This window comes from Canis aureus, chromosome 11, assembly GCF_053574225.1.
Source record: "Canis aureus isolate CA01 chromosome 11, VMU_Caureus_v.1.0, whole genome shotgun sequence".
NCBI classification, from domain to species: domain Eukaryota; kingdom Metazoa; phylum Chordata; class Mammalia; order Carnivora; family Canidae; genus Canis; species Canis aureus.
In genome coordinates, this window is record NC_135621.1 from 14,608,854 (window position 1) to 14,628,622 (window position 19,769).

Below are 19,769 nucleotides of genomic sequence, written 5' to 3' on the forward strand. Positions count from 1 at the left end.
TTGCTGGCTCTTGTGCTTGGTCTCCCTGCCCTCACCTGCGCCCTGGCCACGGCTCCCCACCAGTCTTCACCACAGGGCCTCAGGTGGGCGCCATTTCCAGCACCCTCTCTTTAAGTCCCTTCCATCAAAACCTACGTTCGGGGTGTATTCCTCACGCATGGAACCACATTCTCTCTTGCTTCCCTCCTCCAGCTGGAAAGTACAGACCGCCTTGTTTAAACTAAAGGGTTAAGAGTTGAGGAAGCAGAAGGTGTCACCCTCACCTCTTATCTGCACGTTCAAAGGACTTCAGAAAAGAATGACTCTTTGAACCAAAGCTTGGCTCTTCAGCAGTGGCGTTTCAGACATCCACCACACAGGGATATTTTAGGCTCCCTCCATGGACAGATATTTTGGGATGAGCCAATCTTTTCCATGTTCCTCAAACTATATCCTTAAGGCAACTGCTGATGGTATCACTCTATCTCTTCATGAAACAGCTCTCATTCCTAGGAGCCGTTGTTTTAAAATTTATGGTGTCATTGCATTTTTTTATAATTGGCAAAGCATGCCCAAAAAGATATGGTTTTGTCAAGCAGTTTTGCAATAAACATATTCCAAAAGACTGTTTACTTTCATCTATCAGGATCACACCTTTTTAAGAAATAATTTATTTATTTGAGAGAGAGAGAGAGAGAGAGAGAGAGCATGAGCAGAGGGGAGGGACAGAGGAAAGGGAGAAGCAGGCTCCCTGCTCAGCACTGTGTCCTGATGCAGGACTCGATCCCAGGACCCTGGGATCAGGACCTGAGCCGAAGGTAGACACTTAACCCGCTGAGCCACCCAGGGGCCTCATGATCACACCTTTTGAGTTAGAGGTTGGAAGTCCTGGATTCCCAAAGAGGTCTATTTTGCTAGTTTCTTAGCTACATGACCTTGGATAAGTTCCTTGACAATCCTGAATTCTTTGTTTCTTTATTAGAAAACAAACAAAAAGCCAGAGCCAAGGAACACCTCTTTTCCAACTTTTGGGTTCATTTTGGGAGTTAAATGAGACTTATGAGACATGCACTTTGAACGCCATCGCCGAGAGGCAATGGTGATTAAATACATTTCCAAGTGTCAACACTGTGTTCTAGAATGTCCACAGACAGATCGAGGACTGAAGGCAAGGGAGGCTGCAGGGCTGAGGGCCGGGGACAAGGCGTGAGGAACTGATGGAGGCTGGGGAGCTGCAAGAGCAGAAAGGCGGGTGTTCAGATTTTCTTACACACCGGGATTGCGATGATCCAGCATGGCAGGGGACAAGATCAGAGACTGCAGCAAGAGCAAGAAGTCTGGGGAGAAGAAGTTGGGATGAGGTGAAGGAAAGGGGGAAGCTGTTCAGTCTCGCTTTTCAATATAACCAGAGGAGTGCGCAGCAGAAGGGAGACGCAAGAAAGAGAAAAGCTGTGTTGCCCCTGTGAAGGCAGGTGGGGAAGGGAAAACCGTTTCAAGGAAGGTTTGGGAGAGAGCATCCACTTCATAAACAACAGAAGCAGCTGCTCAGAAAGAATGTATGTAGAAGAGATGCTGATTAATGACTCCGTGGAAATGATTTCCAGACACATATTGGCAGGAATTCAAAGCCAGGGGGTTGGGAGCCTTCGGATCAGCAGAGAAGTTGGGCTATGTTTTGGAGATCCTATCAGGAATAAAAAGACAAGCTTTGTGGGGAGACCTTGGTGGTGATGGAAGGCCAAGGCTAAAATTTCTGACCGTTTGCTTTAGGAAGGAAGGAGCCGATAGAGGAGGCATTGTGATATGGTTCAAAAATGTATTTGTGATTCCACGCAGAGCTAGAGGACAATTTGGTGGAACTGACAGGGGGACGTGACTGGGAAGTGGGAGCCAAGGTGGAGGTCAGGCCACAATGGCAGGTGGGGGAGGTGGGGGGCGGGGGAACAGGCAAGACTGAAGAATACCAATGAGCCAACCAAGCCCATTTCTTCCCCCCAATGTGTTGTTCCAAACAGGATCAGAGAAGGTGCTGATAACTCGGTTTGGACTCAGCCTAGAGCTCTGTAGGGGCCTGGTGTTCACGGAGTTGCGGCCGTAGCCCGATAGGGAGCCGGGTGCAGGGGTATGAACTGGAGCCCCTGAGGGATCTGGGGGTCCCTTGTGGGAGGCTTGTTTACGGAAACACAAAGCAGGAGAGGTCAAGGTCACCGTGGGAACAGCTCCAGGAGGACTCGACGACCTCCCTTTAGCCTCTGACGCTGGGTGAAGGTAGGCCCCAAGGCCCGGAGTGACACACGGGACCCTCTTCCAGCGGGACCCGCAGCCCTGGATGGAAGAACCCTGAGACAGCCATCATAAGACAAGGAGAAGAAATCCCTGGAGCTGATTTCATGTACAGAAAGGAAATATTTTTGGAAGCAGTTACATGTGGGTAAGGAAAGGGAGGAGTGGGAGGGGTAGCAAGAACATGAGAAACTCGGGCTGAGTGTTTTACTAAGGTCGTCACAGAGTTTCATCTTGATACCACGCAGCCCTGAGAGGGACACAGTACTGGGCCTAGTGGGCAGACACGTGCTCAGGTCTCCTGCTGTATGTACGTGGATAATAGCAGTGGCTGAACTGATGCATGTTGATGACGTGCCAGGAACTGGACAGGTCACCTCTCACTCCTTACAACAGTAGCAGGTAGGTACCACCGTGACTTCCGTCTTCCAGATGAGAAAAGCCAGCCCTGGGGAAGTCTTATGACTCGAGGCCCCGTAACCAGGAACTGGGAGCAGCCACGATGCTAACCCTGGCAGCCTGTTCCCAGAGGCCAGAGGTGGAACTGCTACATTAAACAGCTGCGACGAAGCCAGCCAAAATTGAGGGAAAAGGGGAGGGCAGATACACTTGTGAAGACTTAGAAGCTATTATTTAAGAAGAGATAAAAAAACAAAACAAAACAAAACAACAACAACAACAAAAAAAAACACCAAGAGGGCTGGGGAAAGGAAAACCACATCTGGACAGAGGGATTTGAATGTTTGATTTTCAGAGATAGGAGAAACTTTTTTTTTTTAAATAAAGATTTTATTTATTCATTCATGAGAGACAGAGAGAGAGAGAGGCAGAGACACAGGCAGAGGGAGAAGCAGGCTCCCTGCAGGGAGCCCGATGTGGGACTCGATCCCGGGACCCTGGGACCACACCCAGAGCTGAAGGTAGATGCTCAACCACTGAGCCACCCAGGCACCCCAAGATAGGAGAAACTTTACTGATAATTTTAATAACAATGGAGATAATAATAACACACTGCACATTTGTTGAAGGCTTACTACGTGACAGGTCCTGTTCTAAGTGATATGCATGCATATATGTGTATATATCCATATATATATATATCTTGAATTTTGAGAACAGTCCTTTGTCACTTTTATTGAAATCCCAGGACCTAACACATAGTAGGTGCTCAACAAATATTTGTCGAATGAATCTTAAAAGGTAACTATCTACACTTTTAGGAAACTCTAGGACACAGGGCTGAAGTCCAAGAGGCCCAGGTCCCACGGCCCTCTTGTTTTCTTACTTCACAGCATTTATCTCTGTCTGAAATTATCCTGTTTCTTTCTTTCCTTTTTTATCACCTGTCTCTCTCTGCATGAACGTGTAAACTCCAGGAGAAGCCAAGCCTCACTTGTCTTGTTTAGTGCTATACTTATAGTATCAAGGATGATGCCTTGGGCATCGGAGGTGATTAATAAATATTTGCTGCATGAATGAAAGAAGAGAGCCCAATATTTCAGCCTTTTAGAAGAACTCTTTTCCACGATAGCACACTGAGTCGGAGAGCAGAGGCTGGCTGCCCGGGTGCTGATACAGCTTCCTTTTCTGTGCCTGTTTTCAAAGAATATCTGTTTACTTTCTCCATCACTGGCTGTTCGTTTACCCAGATGGGTTTAGTTGGGGGGAGGGGGGGAGGAAGAAGAGAGGTCTCTAAGAGTTTGTTTAGTTTTTAACACAGATAAACACAGAGTATCACAAAGGTGATCAAACCATCTCCATATAAAAGCACCTCTTCTATCTCGCAGCCCTTAGAATGGCTACCATTAAGAAAAAAACAGAAAATAATAAGTGTTGGCAAAGGTGTATAGAACCCGGGACCATTGTGCACTGCTGGTAGGACTCTATGTGGTGCAGCTGCTGCACACAACAGCATGGTGGCCTCTCAAAAAATTAAAAATAGAATGACCATATGATCCAGCAATCTCCTTTCTGACTATGCATCTAAAAGAATCTCAACCACTATTTGTACACCCATGTTCAGGGCAGCCTTATTCACAATAGCCAAAAGGGGGACGCAACCAAGGATCCAGTGATGCATGAATGGATAAACAAAATATGATATACACACAAAATGGAATATCACTCAGCCTTAAAAAGGAAAGAACTTCTGACCCATGCCACAACATGAATAAATCGTGAGGATACGATGCTAAGTGAAATACCAGGGCCTGGGGGCAGGAGGGATTGGGAAGTTGTTTAAAGGGAACAGAGTGTTGCCATATGAAAACAAGTCTGGAGACTGACTGCCCAACAATGTGAATATACTAAATGCCGCTACACTGCACTCTTAAAGATGGTCAAGATGGTGGATTGTGTCATGTGCATCATTTCACTATGAAAGAAAATAGACAGAAAAATAAGATGACTCTTGGTAGTATGGCCCATGCCTCATTGTAGACAATCAAGATCCCAAGGTGAACGATTGAGTTAAGTCAAGTGAAAATGCAGTCAATATAAAGGAATAGCGGTGGAAGACAAAGAGGGAACAGCCCCACCATAAACAACCTGTAATAGAGATGGGGAGGGATTAAGCATAAGCTTTTGGTTTCGTACCCCCTTTTTTTTTTTTTAAGATTTTATTTGTTTATTTGAGAGAGAGAGAGAGAGAGGACACACAGAGTGGAGAGAGAGACAGAGCCAGGAGCCCAATGCGGGGCTCGATCCCAGGACCCTGAGACCATGACCTGCTGAAGGCAGATGCTTAACCGACTGAACCACCCGGGCGCCCCTGGTTTGTCCTCTTGCCAATGTTGCAAATAACGCTTTCTTCAATGGCTGTTTGATAGTAGATACACTTAAGCATTTTACACAAATCTCTTAGAGATTCTAAGAGTTTGGAGCCTGTGATGTTTCCAGAGTCAGGCCTGCCTGGATCAGGTTGGGAGTGGTAACGCTGTTCTGAAGTGAGATCTCTTTTACACCGTCCGGCGGACACTCACCTGTCCACACGAAGCTGGCAGACAATGCTCAGCGCATCGACGACTCCTTCTTCTTTCAACTGTCGACAGCCGATGGACGTAGCAATAAAACACCCTGTTCTACCTATCCCTGCGCTGAAAAGCAAAGACAAGGAGTAAAAAAGGTGGAGGAAAAGTAGAAAAGATAAAATGTAGTCTTTTTTTTTTTTAATTTTTTGGTCTTTTAAAACTTTAATGCTGGTACGATAGCAGTCTCGGGGGTACAATATAGTGGTTCAACACCTCCGCACGTCACCCAGTGCCTAGCACGACATGCACACCCCGCAATCCCCATCACCTGTTTCACCCATCTCCTCACCCACCTCCCCAAGATAAAAGATATTCTTTTAAAAGGGTAAGGCTAAGTCTCAGACAGCAGCCAGGCTTAGCAACAAAGCTCTCAGGCTGAGAGGACCAGCCTGGCCCAGCACAGGGCTTAGACTGCGTTCCATCGCTGAGTTATGTGCAGTAGGAAGAGCCAGGTGGGAGGAGAATAGTGACCATTGTCAATATTCTACAAAGGATCATTGGGACCTGAAGTTAGGGAAGGTGGAAGCACTAGAAAGGAGGAGAAAAACTTAGACAAATCACAAATGTGAATCTGGAGGACTGAAGGAAAGGTGGTGCCAATGAGACAAGGGGAGAATTCTAGAAGAAAGGCCAATTTGGTGGTGGTAGGGTGGTGGTGGAGGGAAGGTTGGTCTTGGATATACCAATGTTGAAGGCTCCAGTGAATAACTGAGGACTCACTAGAGTTTGGGAGAAGGATGTGGCCCGAGGAACACATTTCTGGGTCATTTATACCCAGGTGATAGTTGAAGAGAGACACTATCCATTAGGAGGGTTCACCCATTCATCTGCCCTGGATGGTAAGTCATCAACCTAACAGGCCCTTTAACTCTCCATCTCCATCCCTCTTCGGCCTCTCTCATCCTGTCCTCATGTCCTCACACCCAACTGGTTCAGCAGTTTCAATCAGTAATAGTCTTTATGCAAATTGCCCTCAAATTTACATCTAAATTCCCTAAGTTTCTCCCAAACTCTAGATTAGCATTCCATCTCTTAGCTGGAACTCTTGATGTTACTATTTTGCACTGGCTTTCGTTCAATGCATCTAAATTCAATGTACCTAAAACAGAATTAATTCTCTTTTCCCTCAATGGCATTACCAGTTAGCCACAAGTTTCCCAGCCTAGAAGTCTCGGAGCCATCTCCCACATCATCTCCCCGCTCTCACCTCCCACAGCCAATCTGTTACCGTTTCTTCTATTTTCCACCTCTACTGAAGCTTCTGGGCTCCATGCTTTCCTTTCTATAAACTGTGCTCACGTTTTCGACATCTCCTTACTTCATGGTTTGCAATGATCTCGTTATGGTTGCCAAGTCTCGAGTCTCTTCCTGGACTAATTTATGATACACACAGCTGCTAGGTTCATCTTTCTAAAATAGGGATCTGATCATATTACTCTCTACTCAAAAGCTGTAGATGGCGTCCCAGTGGTTACAGGCAGCGCCTAAGCTTCCCACCAGGGTGTTCGTGACCTTGCATAATATGAATATGACTAACTTTCGAGCTTTGAGTCTTTTCACTGTCCTCCTTTTATCCTTTGTGCCATTTTTGTCATTTACATGAATCACTGCAAAAAATGGCTTTTATTTTCTGACTTCCCTTTCTGTGTTAATGATATTCCTCAGAAATGTCCTCCTCACCATCCTCTAAAACCACAAAAGTTGGTCATTTCTTAAGATACTGCTCAACATTATTTCAACTCTTAGAGGCTTTCTTCAGTCCTCATGGTTTGAATGAACAATTCCCTGCGTAGCCCTCAAACAGTATTTATTTCTCATCTTTGGCACTTGCTTCCTATTGGATGGGAATTTAGAGGAATTCAGAGGTGGATGGGGGGCCCTTTTAGGTGAAGAGTCTATAAAGAGTTGGTCTCACTAAGGAGACAGGATTTGAATTGCACCCTATGAATGGTGGGCATTTTGGTTATCGTGAATGAGAGGGAATATTTCCCGTACGACAATGGTATAAAGAAAGAATTGCTGCAGAACAGGATAGATGATGTGTAATAGTGACCAGACTAGCGTGGCCTGAAGAGAAGGCCATCTTAGAGAAATAATGGGAAACAAGACTGGACAGGCACACCGGGGCCGATAAAGGATCTTACATGGAAAGCTAAGAGGTTTGGACTTCATTCTCTAAAACAGCAGTGCTTTGTTTTGTTTTGTTTTTTAAGAATTTGATAAAAACTATGAACTTTCACTCCCCAAAAAAAGCTCAGATGACTCTATGTACTCTAATTTGTTAAAGTAATTTCAAGTTGTTCACTGACCCCTGTCGTTTATCCATAGACCCAGGGTTAATTAAGACTTTTTTGCTTTAGACAACGGGGTGCCAGTGAGAAGTGCTGTGCAGGGATTCCATGTGATGAAGGAGGATTTTAGGGACATCACGCACAAGAAGTGGATGGGGTAGGCTGTGTTGGAGGTGGGGCTCGGGGCAGTGGGGTGTGTTTGTGCAATTAGCCGATGACTTCTAAAATACATGGATGAGGTCATTAGGGCCTGAACTTGGGTGGTTGGACAGGAAGTGATGATTATGGGAGAAGCTTTGAAGGGAAAGCCAATCTGGTGACTGATTAGATACTGAGGCTGGAGTTGAGAGAAGGGCCAAAGATAACTGTCAACATTCGATGTTGAGTGCCTGGAAAAAAGCTGGACTTATTCTTAGAAATAGTCATTAGAAAAAAAAAAAAAAAAAAAGAAATAGTCATTAGAAGGGGAACTGGTTTTATAGGGGGAAACAGCTAGTTCATTTTAGATATCCTGAGTGTTTTATGATTTTGGGTGGAGGACCCTTCCAGCCCCAAAACATGACCCATTAGGGTATCTTTCCTCACCCCTAAGTGAAGTTTAGGATAAGGCCTAATGTTAGAAACTGGATAATGACTCCATTGGATATATATATATATATATATAAATATATATATATATATTTATATATATATATAATGAATTTCACTCTTAATTAAACTGCAGAAGTTCAAAAAAGAAGGAGGATAAAGTTATAATTTAAAATAATTATATTTTATTTATTAGAAATATTAAAAGCTACCTTGTAAGGCTTATGATATTAAACAAAGCAACATAAATTACTTCGATGAAGTATGAAGAATAAATGGCTAATTATTTATAATCATATAAATAATTTTAAAACGATTTGCTTTCACTTGGGCACCCTAAAGGGGAAGGGGACTGAGGTATTTGTTATGAGAGGAGAGTTGTGAGCTAGGTGTTAGGGAGGAGAACCAGCAGGGACATGTTGCTTTTGTTTGTAGAGCCCAAATACCCATGTTCCGGTAACAACATTTTGTTCTCCTTTTGGCAAACTACCACTTACCCACTTCTCACTTCATAGATTTATTTCCATCTTTTTTAAAAAAATGAAATCATTTTTAAACTATCTGACTGGTTTTCACCAAGTTTGACATAATAATAAATGTTATCAAGATACAATTCACGTACGGTTCAGCTGCCATCTTGAAGCAACAAAAAAGCCATCGCTAATTTTTAAAAATGTGTCATTCCTAGCTTAGATGAGACTGATGAGACTGAATAAATTGATGTAAGTTTCAAGGCAGAGGGCTGAATAAAGTCTCCTGTTCCCTAAGCCATTATGTAAAGGTGACATTTTTCTCTCTGGTGTCATTGTTGTTTGCTGAAATGCCCTGATAACGCCACCTCGTTTCTGTAAAGTATCACCTTGATCAAAACTCAAATATTAAGGAGTTAACCAATTTGAATAAACATTTCATTTACCGATCAAGTCACAACCAGGAAGCACAACCCGCCGGCTCGATGACTTTAGGGAGGATGGACAGTTGGTTAGGCAGAAAGGACGGTTCATCCCTTACCTGCAGTGGACAACCACAGGCCCTCGGCCCGTGGAAGCAAGTCTATCTTCCTCAACGTCCAGCATGAGCTGTAGAAGGGGCTGGGCACTGTCTGGAGTCTTGTGATCGGGCCATGAGGTGTACCAGTAATGCTTCACATGTTGGGTGTGACTTCCTTGCTGAAAATAGCAAGAGCCACCAAATGCCTCATTTACTTGTGGAACTAAAAGTCATCCAAACCACAATAATCCTTCTATCACTCCCATCTTGCTGGCAACTTATTTCTGGGTGGAAAACAAAATCTCGGAGATTTCTGAAGAGTACTCTTCTACTTTGGGAAAACTTAACTATAAATATGCTGATGTCAAAGTTTGACAGTCTTGCCTTTGGTAAATGAGAAATACATATTTAAAATCAAAGATGCATATGAAACATATGTGATATATATGTTTGTAACTTGTTTTAATAAACCTAAGCTAGACGCAAAGGAAGCCAGGAGGGAATTGGAATGGGGTGTGTTTCCTGCTCTTACAACATTCTTGACAAGTGATGATAAACATATTAACCCACATAGGAATGTTTAGTTTTATATTCGGCCCCTACATTTGAATTTCTACATTCATCCCAAATTGCAGTTTTTAGCAACAGTGAGGAGTCCCCGGAGCAAAGGAGCTAAGGGGTCACTAAATCAGATAAACTTTGAGTGAGGGTTCATGCACGTCATCTAGAGCCCAGTGCCCATCAGGCGTCTCAACGTGGAGTAGGCACTTAAGGGCTTATGTTTAAAATAGTGCCTTCCCATTTTGAATTTCCCTCTAAAAGTCTTCATGGCAGCTCTGACTCTACCCTCTGTGATGCTTCTGTTCCAGCAGTGGGGCCCTAGATAGGATTGACATCTTTGAGATGATTGTTCTCTAGAAGCAAAAACAATACCGTGGCAGTGTTCCTCAGCATCTGCTGCCCGTAATTTAAATAAGATAACTTTTGTGTGACATAATCTGGTCTGGGGAAAGTCCCCATAAATTACTGTAACTCCGAGTTTGTGAAGATCTCATCAACACTTCAGGCTTGTCTTGCCTCCCACAGCCACCCACAAACACAGATTTTCTCTTTCAGTTTCTTGGCCTTCCTAAAAGCTGCTTAGACCAAAGTCACTTTAAAAAACAAAAAACAAACAAATAAAAAAAACAAACAAAAAACCTCCCACAAATCATGGTAAAGTCTCTAGTACAAACCTTTAGTTAAAGGCATTGGAAAGGTGAAAACAAGATGTTTTGTTTATAGGAATTAGGGGATCACAACATCCTACTTAGTGAATTTTCCTTAATGCCTACTTCTATCAATTTAATCATTTCACATACTACGAATGACAAAGAAATACATGAGGGAATGGTAATCCTTTCTCTACGATCTTGACATTATTTTTCAAGTTGAATCTGCAGTGCTTATCAGGATAAATAATTTCAGAGTAGAAATGTAACCCTGTCATATCATATCCTTTGTAGAGAGTTACAGCTACATAATCTTACCTTTAAGACAAGGTTTCGAACCGTATAGTTGTCACATTCATTTACATTGATAACCAGAACCTCAACCTTCCCATATATTCCTCTCTTTTCTGGCCAGTATAGTACACATTTCTGGAAGAGGAGAAAAAAAAAAAAAAAACAACAAAACATAGCAGATATTAATGATTTCACAGGCCTTGGAGTACTTTTCATTCAAGTATCTCAATAGTTTTTATTTGGCTAATTCTAAAAATGTCCAGTGCTGATTTTACAGGATTGGAAATGTGCTAAAACCACTGAATTGTACATTTTTAACAAGTGGCTTTCATGGTATGTAAATTATATCCCGATAAAATCTTAAAAATGAAGTATCAGTGTTTACACATGCTTCTCCAATGCTATTGCTACTAATCCCGTACAAAAACAGGGCAAAATTTCCCCAAACCCAAAGTGAAGAACTAAATTGAGAAATCAAGAATTAAGATCCAAATATTAGACTTTATCAGGTGATGACTAGGAATATTTTTTTCAGTCATTGAGGCAAGTCACATTTTCCTGCTCCATCAAGTTGAAGCAATAAGAGTATCTGTGATGTGTTAGATGCCATAGAATGAAGGCTCCCTAGTATGTGAAGAGGATGGAATGATCATGAATACATCTATTATATTACATTTTCCAGGACTAGTGGTCTTTTCACTTATAGGGTCAACTGAAATAAATGTACCACAAAACTATTTAAAGAATAACATTTTTATAATGGGTTCTCTTTGAAGGGTTTAATAAGAGTAATAATGATTATATTGCAACCGAGGCATAACATGGTAGGTAAGGCGCGCAGGCTTTGGAGCCGTAGAACCTAGGTCCAAATTTTGGTTTTGCCACTTATTATTAGCTGAGAATCTGTTAAAAAAAGATACTTAGGTTCTGTGGCCTCAGTTTACCCATCAGTTAATTCACAAAAAGTACTTAGGACAAAGCCAGATATACAGTAGACATTTAAAACACGTTGTCTTTCTTAATGTTGTTCTATTTTTAGGTTATTGATCTAAATGATTGGATCATTACTTCATTATTCACTAGATCATACATTAAATACCATATTATTATTATATCTGAGCTACATTATTAAAAGAAAAATACAAAATGAGATTCAAGCATACATATAGGTTCATATTATGTATTATTTTGCCTTTTAAACAGCTGCAAAAAAAAAAACCCACTATGAATTCTGACCACATAGTTCAATGATGAAGAATGTAAAGTGTGAAAGTTGTTTTTTTTTTTTTCTTTTCAAGTGCTCAGAGAAGCAATGTTAACTTTAGAAATATTGTTCAAAAAGAACTTATCATTTTCTGGCAAACACACATGCACATTTATAGAGAAATTCCTTCACTTGTTGCCTTGAGTCCTGACTTTTTAGTCCTCAGGACGTTTATGTCAAAGGCATAGGACCACACTTGAAAAAAAAATTAAGAACTTCTAGGTTCAAAAGAGCAGCAGCCGAATCCCAGATTTACAGAATTAAAGGGAAAAAAACCATGTAAAGTATCAGAAACACGCCTCGGGAAGTCTATCCTGCTAAGTACTAAGCACTCCACCTGTCAGCGCCAGGATGGAAGTCACTTCGCCCAGTGGAATCACTGTTTCTTTCATCCATTACAATAAGAACACATTTGCATCCTCTATGTCCTGGTCCTTTTCCAAACAAAGTAAATCATTCTCGCCCCTATTTACATGCCCCCCGCCCCCCCAGACCGTCCGGCAATCAGGCTGAAGGCATCCTCCTGGCTGACATAACATTGAGAAAAGAAACCTTTTAAAAATAAAGCAATTTATTTCTCTCCTCATTTACTAGTGCCAAGTGTCTCAGATTTCCCAGGTTTGTTAAAGAGAATCATACTAACCAATTTGCCTGGTTTCTTTCAATGAAGCATCAATTATTTCGCTGTGAGACCCGAGCTATTGTGTATCTTAAAACCCATGCCTCCTGGATGAATCCAAGAAGAGTGACAAAGAATCTTGAAAAAGGTACTGAACAAAGAAAGAGGCCTTCAGCGGTCCAGCAGTCTGGCATATGTGCCCCATTGTCCACGCCGCGCCCTGAGCAGCAGGCCCCTCTTGGGGAAGGTGGCTCTTGAAACCGGTCGGAAAAGCTGCAAGGCAGGAGCTCCAAGCCTGCACCCTGACTCTCAACAATACCCGAACGAGCTTGTGCACCTACTTGATAAATGGAAGCGCTGCTCGTTTCTCTCTCAAGCTTGCCGGGGCCCTCTTTGAATGTTTTTCTTGACTCTTTACCAAAAATGCAATTGGCAGTCAGCTCCCAGTAGACAATGCAATGTGACTTGTTCATTCAAACAACCCTTAATTAGCATCCCATCTCCTTTCTGAGATACAATAGCTTATTTTTACACACTGAATACATTCCCCCACCCCCTTTTAGGAGAACGTAGAAAAAGAGACCAGATAAGTGTGGGTGCTTTTGAATGTGAGGTGGGGGAGAGCTGCTTATGTGGTTGTTGAAAGAGCACAAGTTCACGTTCAAATTATTTTTGCGAACAGCTTTTTAGGGCTTCTTTATCGCGGTGCTAACAATGATCTGAAAGGGGTAGAAAATGCAAGGAAGGAAAATGCTTTCTTGCAGATAATATGGTGAAGCCACACTAATTGTAGGTAATTCAAAAGAGCATGCTCTCTCTCGCGGAATACAATCCCAAATTATCACTATTCTTTGCTAACTGGGCTGATCCTTTCAGTGAAATTATCTATTAATTCCCCAAATTCATAATTTGGAGGGAAAAGAGGTTTTCAGAGGCTCATGTGTCTCTTGTACAAACAAGTGATTAGTGAACTCTGACCGTAAAGATCCTGGACATCAACCAGTGCTTCATAATTAGTGGTTTATAGCAAAAGTGGAATTCAACACAAAGCAGTGCAAGCTCCTTTTATGATTTCTTTTCTCTTTGACCCTCCCTCTCACTTCCATCACATGGGGGCTATTTGGGTATAGAGAGGAAGGAGATCTAGCTGGTAGTTTAGTTGTCTGGAAAAAAAATCTATTTTTAAGTTACTTTCTTTTTGAATTCTATGCATTTGAAATCAAAAAGATTTTGCTCTCTGAGCTAAAGACACGTATCATCACATAGACAGTGGCTCTGCATAAATTAAAAAGAAGATGGGCAGTTTCGTTGGGGTTACATCAGCATATGAGATCTTTAGGATGGGTCGGGTCGCCTGCAGTTATGAGTTACTTTCATTCCTGGAGTTCCAACGAAGCATCACCAGCACAGGTGCAGCAATTTAATATTACAAGTACCTTCACCAACATATCATTAATCCCACACCAGGTGCTGTGGAACTAAGTACACCGGGTTAGGTATAATTATTATTATTATTATTAATCATTTTACAGCAGAGGAAACTGAAGTTCAGGTGTCCTGATAGGGGGCTCTGGGATAATGTCCTTGGAACTAAAACTCTCAGGGCAAGCATCATTTTAAAAATTCAGTTTTCTATCTCAGATGTCTACTGCCCCTTCACCAATCTTTCTTCATGCACCACAGTGTTCTCGGGCCACTCGCCTACTGAGCTCAGCAATCCTGACACTGGAGCCGTACCTTTCTCCAAGGGCTACCTACTTCCATTCAAACATCCTTATGGCAGTTGTACCCATGAGTGCAACCCATGAGTGAAGCCCAGTAATTTAATTTTACATAAATTAATGAAACATGAAGGTGCAAAAAAAAAAAAAAGGAAGGAATTTGTTCTGGGAAATAATTGCACAAGTTAAATAAGTTTTCATTGGGGAAAAAAATGACTCAGCAGTCAAAAAAAAAAAAAAAGGACTCAGTAGACAGGTGACAATTAAAAAGTTAGTGCAAAGTTTGAAGATCTACGCAGGGTTCTGCATTCATAATTCCTTTACAGACTTTTCTGTGTTTTCTCTCATTTTGAAGAAACTGAAGTGGGAAATTCGGATGATGTCTAAAGGGCATGACTTACATAAGCCATATGATCTAGAGCTCCAGCTTCACCAACACTAACACAACTGAGTTCTATGAAAAAAATGAACACATTTTAGTGTGAACAAATGTACATGTCTTAAGATAAAGTAAAGCATTAGAGTTTTTTGGTGGTTGTTTTTGTGATTTTCCACTAACTTTTTTTTGGCTAATTGTGTCGAATTAAGAGGGCTTCTTTTTTTTTTATTTTTAAAAGATTTTATTTATTCATGAGAGACACACAGAGACAAGCAGAGACACAGGCAGAGGGAGAAGCAGGCTCCCTGCGGGGACCCCAATGGGGGACTCTATCCCAGGACCCCGGGGTCACACCCTGAGCCAAAGGCAGACACTCAACTGCTGAGCCACTCAGCTGTCACAAGTAAGAGGGCTTCTAACTATGGTTAAGAGTAGAGCGGGCTCGGGGATCCCTGGGTGGCTCAGCGGTAAGGTGCCTGCCTTTGGCCCAGGGCGCGATCCTGGAGCCCCGGGATCGAGTCTCGCGTCGGGCTCCCTGCATGGAGCCTGCTTCTCCCTCCTCCTGTGTCTCTGCCTCTCTCTCTCTCTCTCTCTCTCTCTCTGTCTATCATGAATAAATAAATAAATCTTAAAAAAAAAAAAGTAGAGCGGGCTAAAACAACTGAATAAAACCTAGCAAATTAAAAATTAAGGTGCAGTTATATTTGGAACATAAGCATGCTTGAAAGGATAGGCGAGTCATTTTGCTGGAGATGTCAGCCTCTGAATTTCAGGTCACCCTTAATTGCTTGGGCAGTAGAAACATAGGGTATGGGAATGAGAGCTAGGCTGCCTGGCCTTGCCGGGCAGGTCTAGGCCAGGCTGCCTCTCTGGATATTATAATAGCTAATTCTGATCATCTGGGAAAGCTGAAATCTGGTCAGTACATGCCAGGCTGGCCTTTTTTTTTTTTTTTTTTTTAATTTATTTATTCACGAGACACAGAATGAGAGAGAGGCAGAGACACAGGCAGAGGGAGAAGCAGGCTTCCCTGCGAGGAACCTGATGCGGGACTCAATCCCAGGACCCTAGGACCTCAACCGGAGCCAAAGGCAGACACTCAACCACTGAGCCACCAGGTGCTCCACTGCGCTGACCTTCAACCTTACCTGCCTTAATCTTGTTATCCAGACACCTGGTTCTGAGATGTGGTTTTCTTTTTTCTTTTTCCTTCCCCCTCTCCCACTTTCTTGGTAGAGGCACACCTCGTTTTCCTGAGTTTCACTTGATGTGCTTTGTAGACCCTATGTTTCTTACATATTGAAGGTCTGGGGCAGGCCTGCCTGGGGAAAGTCTACTGGCACCATTTCTTCAACAACTTTTTCTTGCTTCACGTCTCCATGTCACATATCGGTAAGTCTCACACATTTCAAACTCTTTCACCGTTATTCCACTTTCTACAGGGCTCTGTGATCAGCGATCTTTGGTGTTACTACTGTAGTTATGCTGGGATCCCACGAACCACGCTTCTCTAAGACCACGAGCTGAATCCATACACGTGGGTGTCCGACTGCCCACCGACTGGCCATTTCCCGCGTCTGTCCCTCCCTGTCCTGGGGCTTCCCTAGTCCATGAGACACCACAATATTGCAGTTAGGCCAATTAATAACCCTACAACGGCCTCTTGGTGTTCACGTGAAAGGAAGAGTCATAGGTCTCTCACTTTCAATCAAAAGCTAGTAGTGAGTAAGCTTCACCAGGACGGTGTGTCGAAGATGGAGATGGGCCCAAGCAAGGCCTCCTGTGCCAGTTTGCTGAGTTGTGTATGCAAAGGAAAAGCTCCCGAAGGAGATGAAAAGTGCTCCCGCCAGTGAACACATGAATGATAAGAAAAGAACAGCCCAGTTGGTGATCTAAGAATATAGGGATTATTAAATGAAAGCCTGGCAATTATTCATTTATTTATTAGAAAGTAGAAAGATTCATGAAACTATAACGCCTGGGAATTTCTAAAGATAACTCCACCTTCATTTTTTTTTCTCTTTTGGAGGAAATGATTTTTGTCTATTCCAAACAATGACGCGTAACACAATTGAAAGTTGGCACATTTTTGGTAAACAGCATTTTCCTGGTAGTGTGGAGCTTACTGCATATTTCTTTTGAGCCAGAATTTGATCTGTAAAACATCAAAGTCTCCTCTATAGGATTAACTTTACATTCTGGAGGGTCTGGACAGAAAGGAATCTTTAATTTTGATTTAATGATCAAATTAAATCAATGCCATCTACTCAACTCTAGGCAATGTTGCTAGTGTCATTGAATGTGACACGAGTTCTGGGCTGTCAGTTACTTTCGTTCGTCCCTTGCTAGGGACTATTCTAGGTTTTGGCATCTTTGGTTTTTCCTAAGAAGCCATTTGTTTAGTTATACTGTCGTTAAAATAATCTCTGCAGTGTTTTTTAGTTTCATAAGTGCATCTACTTGTGGATTTATTTTTACTTACTAGCCTAGGATTTATGGTGCTTCTCAAATCTGACAGCTCATGTCTTTCATCACTTTTGGAAAATCCCTAACCATTATGTCCTCAAATATTACTTCTTTTTTCTTCTTCTTCTTCTAACATATCCATTATATATACATTGGATATTTACATGCTACCCTCTAGCTCTTAAACTTTCTTTCATATTTTTGGCCATTTCGATCTTCTGAGTAATTTCCTTGACTCTATTTTTAATTCAGTCATTATTTTTATTCAGCTACATCCAGCCTGCTGTCAACCCTGCCTAATGAGATATTCTTTTTAAAAATTTAATATCTATATAATATTTATTTCTAGGACTCTTTGGTTTGTTTTCAAATCTTCCTAGTCTTTTTTTGGTAGTAACTTGTTTCCCTGTCAAGTTTTTAATTTTATATTTCGTGTGCTCAATTATAAAAAAAAGCCCATATTTATAGTTTCTATTATTTTAATTTCTCATGGGTCATTTTACCTATTTGTTGCTTCTTCTGATTTTTCCTTATGTTGTTTATTTACTTGTATTGTCTCATAATTTTGACTCCTGAGCTTATGTGTGGTTGGGCTTTTTCTGTTGAAGTCCTGTGATGTAAATCCTGAGAGTGTCTTCATCCAGAAAGCTTTTGCCTTTGTTTCTGGAAAGTGCCACAGAGTGTTATCAATCCAGTATTACTTTTTATATTAATTATTCTACTTGGTGTTTCCTGGTTTTTGAATGCTGAATACTATAGAGAACCTTCTATTTATCCCACAAGAAGACCAGATTGAGACAGATTAATTTCCTGTTATAGTCCTATTTTGGTCAGCAGGTTTATTTTTGTGGTTCACCTTTTTACTGGAGGCACAGCCCTTGCGGGAGCTCACTCTATGGAAGGTCTCCATTCCAGCTCTTGGCTCCTACAAGCCTAAGGCTTTGTCTCCAGGTCTTGTATTGTCATTAAAGCACAAGTAACCCATAATTCTCTGGCTTTATGCCTTTTATTCAGTTTTTGACTGCTGCGACTTTTATCCCCCAAGCTCTGTTAGGCATACTATTTTTATTTTACTATTTTATCTATAAAACATCAAAGTCTCCTCTATTGCATTATATTTACATCATGGAAGGTCTGAACAAAAAGGAAATTTTAACTTAATTTATATTTTTTAAAGATTTTATTTTTTTTATTCATGAGAAACACACAGAGAGAGGCAGAGACACAGGCAGAGGGAGAAGCAAGCACCATGCGGGGAGCCCGATGCAGGACTCGATCCCAGGACTCCAGGATCATGCCCTGAGCCAAAGGCAGACGCTTAACCACTGAGCCACCCAGGTGTCCCAGAATTTTTAATTTTAATAATGAGTAATGCAGTCCACTCAGATCTAAGAAATGTTGCTATCTTTTATATTTTATGCTACTTTATAAATTTCATCGAGTATGACTAGTTTTGTAATGGTAAGTTTTCCAGATTAGCCTGTTTGTATGTGGGAATGTATATACACAGAAATACACCTTTTATACTTGAAGAGTCTTTTCCAACTAGGTAAAATAAAGGCAAAATGTCCCGGATATTAAACAAATCTGCAGGAATTATCAGTGGCCTAACGTGTTGACAGATTGATATGGGTGAGACAGCTAAAAATATTAGGGGCTATTTTTATTATGCCACTTCAGGCTTTCATATAAGATTCACAGAAAAACATATATTTAGTAAGCTATACAGTTAAATAAGTATATATTTTCACCTACTGGGACCAAAATATACTTTTTTCCAGGAACAGATTTCGGAAAAATAAAACTCCTTTATCTATTGTAGCAAAAATGAAAGAAGGAAACCAACTTTTAAAAACTCATAAATTGATGCTTGCAAGCCTGGGTTTTCTTGATTAGCACAAGATTATACTACACTCAAGGGTTATAACTCACCAAAAAGGCATAAGGGAAAGCTCAGTTTTCTTAAATTCTTATCGTCATGGTGAAGCCCTGATACAGTAGTTTTGACAAGAAAACAAACACTAAGATGCTAAGATCAGATTGTAAATTATTCCAATAAGATGCCCTAAAATGTAAGCAGCACCTAGGATAGCACCCTCTGGGAATTTCACAATTCTGTTTTTATGATGTAAAGTATCCTGTAAGCTAGATCCTTAGGAAAAACTGCTAGTGGAAATGGGATCTAACTATGTCTCCCTTTTGGATTTCTTATTATGAAGATATTGAAAAGGTTGCTGGGCTTTTGTAACTTCCTTCACTCTTTTTTTTTCATATCTCACTTTCTTAGTGGGGCCTCATCCTTTCCATCCTCTATAATACCACAGTTTACTCCTCCCGTCTCATCCCTCCCAATGCGGCACACCCAATCTCCTTATCCAACTCTACCTTTCTCCCCTTCTACCATTTGTCCTTTTTAATCGCTACAGTTCTATGAATTTGTTATATTTATTGTTTTTTAATCTGTCTTCCCCATTAGAAAGTTAAAACCCACCAATGGCAGGCATCTGTGTGTTTTGTTTACTAATATATGGCCAACAACTAAAGTAGCATCGGTCACATAGTGAGTACTCAAAAATTACTTGGGATATGAATGAGTAATTTAAAAAAATTTTCCCTGCTTATAGATCAGAGTGATAATTCATAGCTCCTCATTTC

At 41.4% G+C, this 19,769-nt stretch overlaps 1 protein-coding gene across 4 annotated transcripts in view; it reads right to left on the reverse strand.

The window, feature by feature from the left end:
• Positions 1-19,769, reverse strand: part of PTPRR (protein tyrosine phosphatase receptor type R) — a 232,592-nt gene that overhangs the window by 11,838 nt on the left and 200,985 nt on the right. For all 4 annotated transcript variants that reach the window (XM_077913837.1, XM_077913838.1, XM_077913839.1 and 1 more), the window contains 3 exons: positions 10,690-10,800; positions 9,182-9,339; positions 5,244-5,357 (listed from right to left, as the gene is read on the reverse strand). In XM_077913837.1, the coding sequence (XP_077769963.1) occupies positions 5,244-5,357; positions 9,182-9,339; positions 10,690-10,800 (383 nt within the window). The remainder of the gene's footprint in view (positions 1-5,243; positions 5,358-9,181; positions 9,340-10,689; positions 10,801-19,769) is intronic.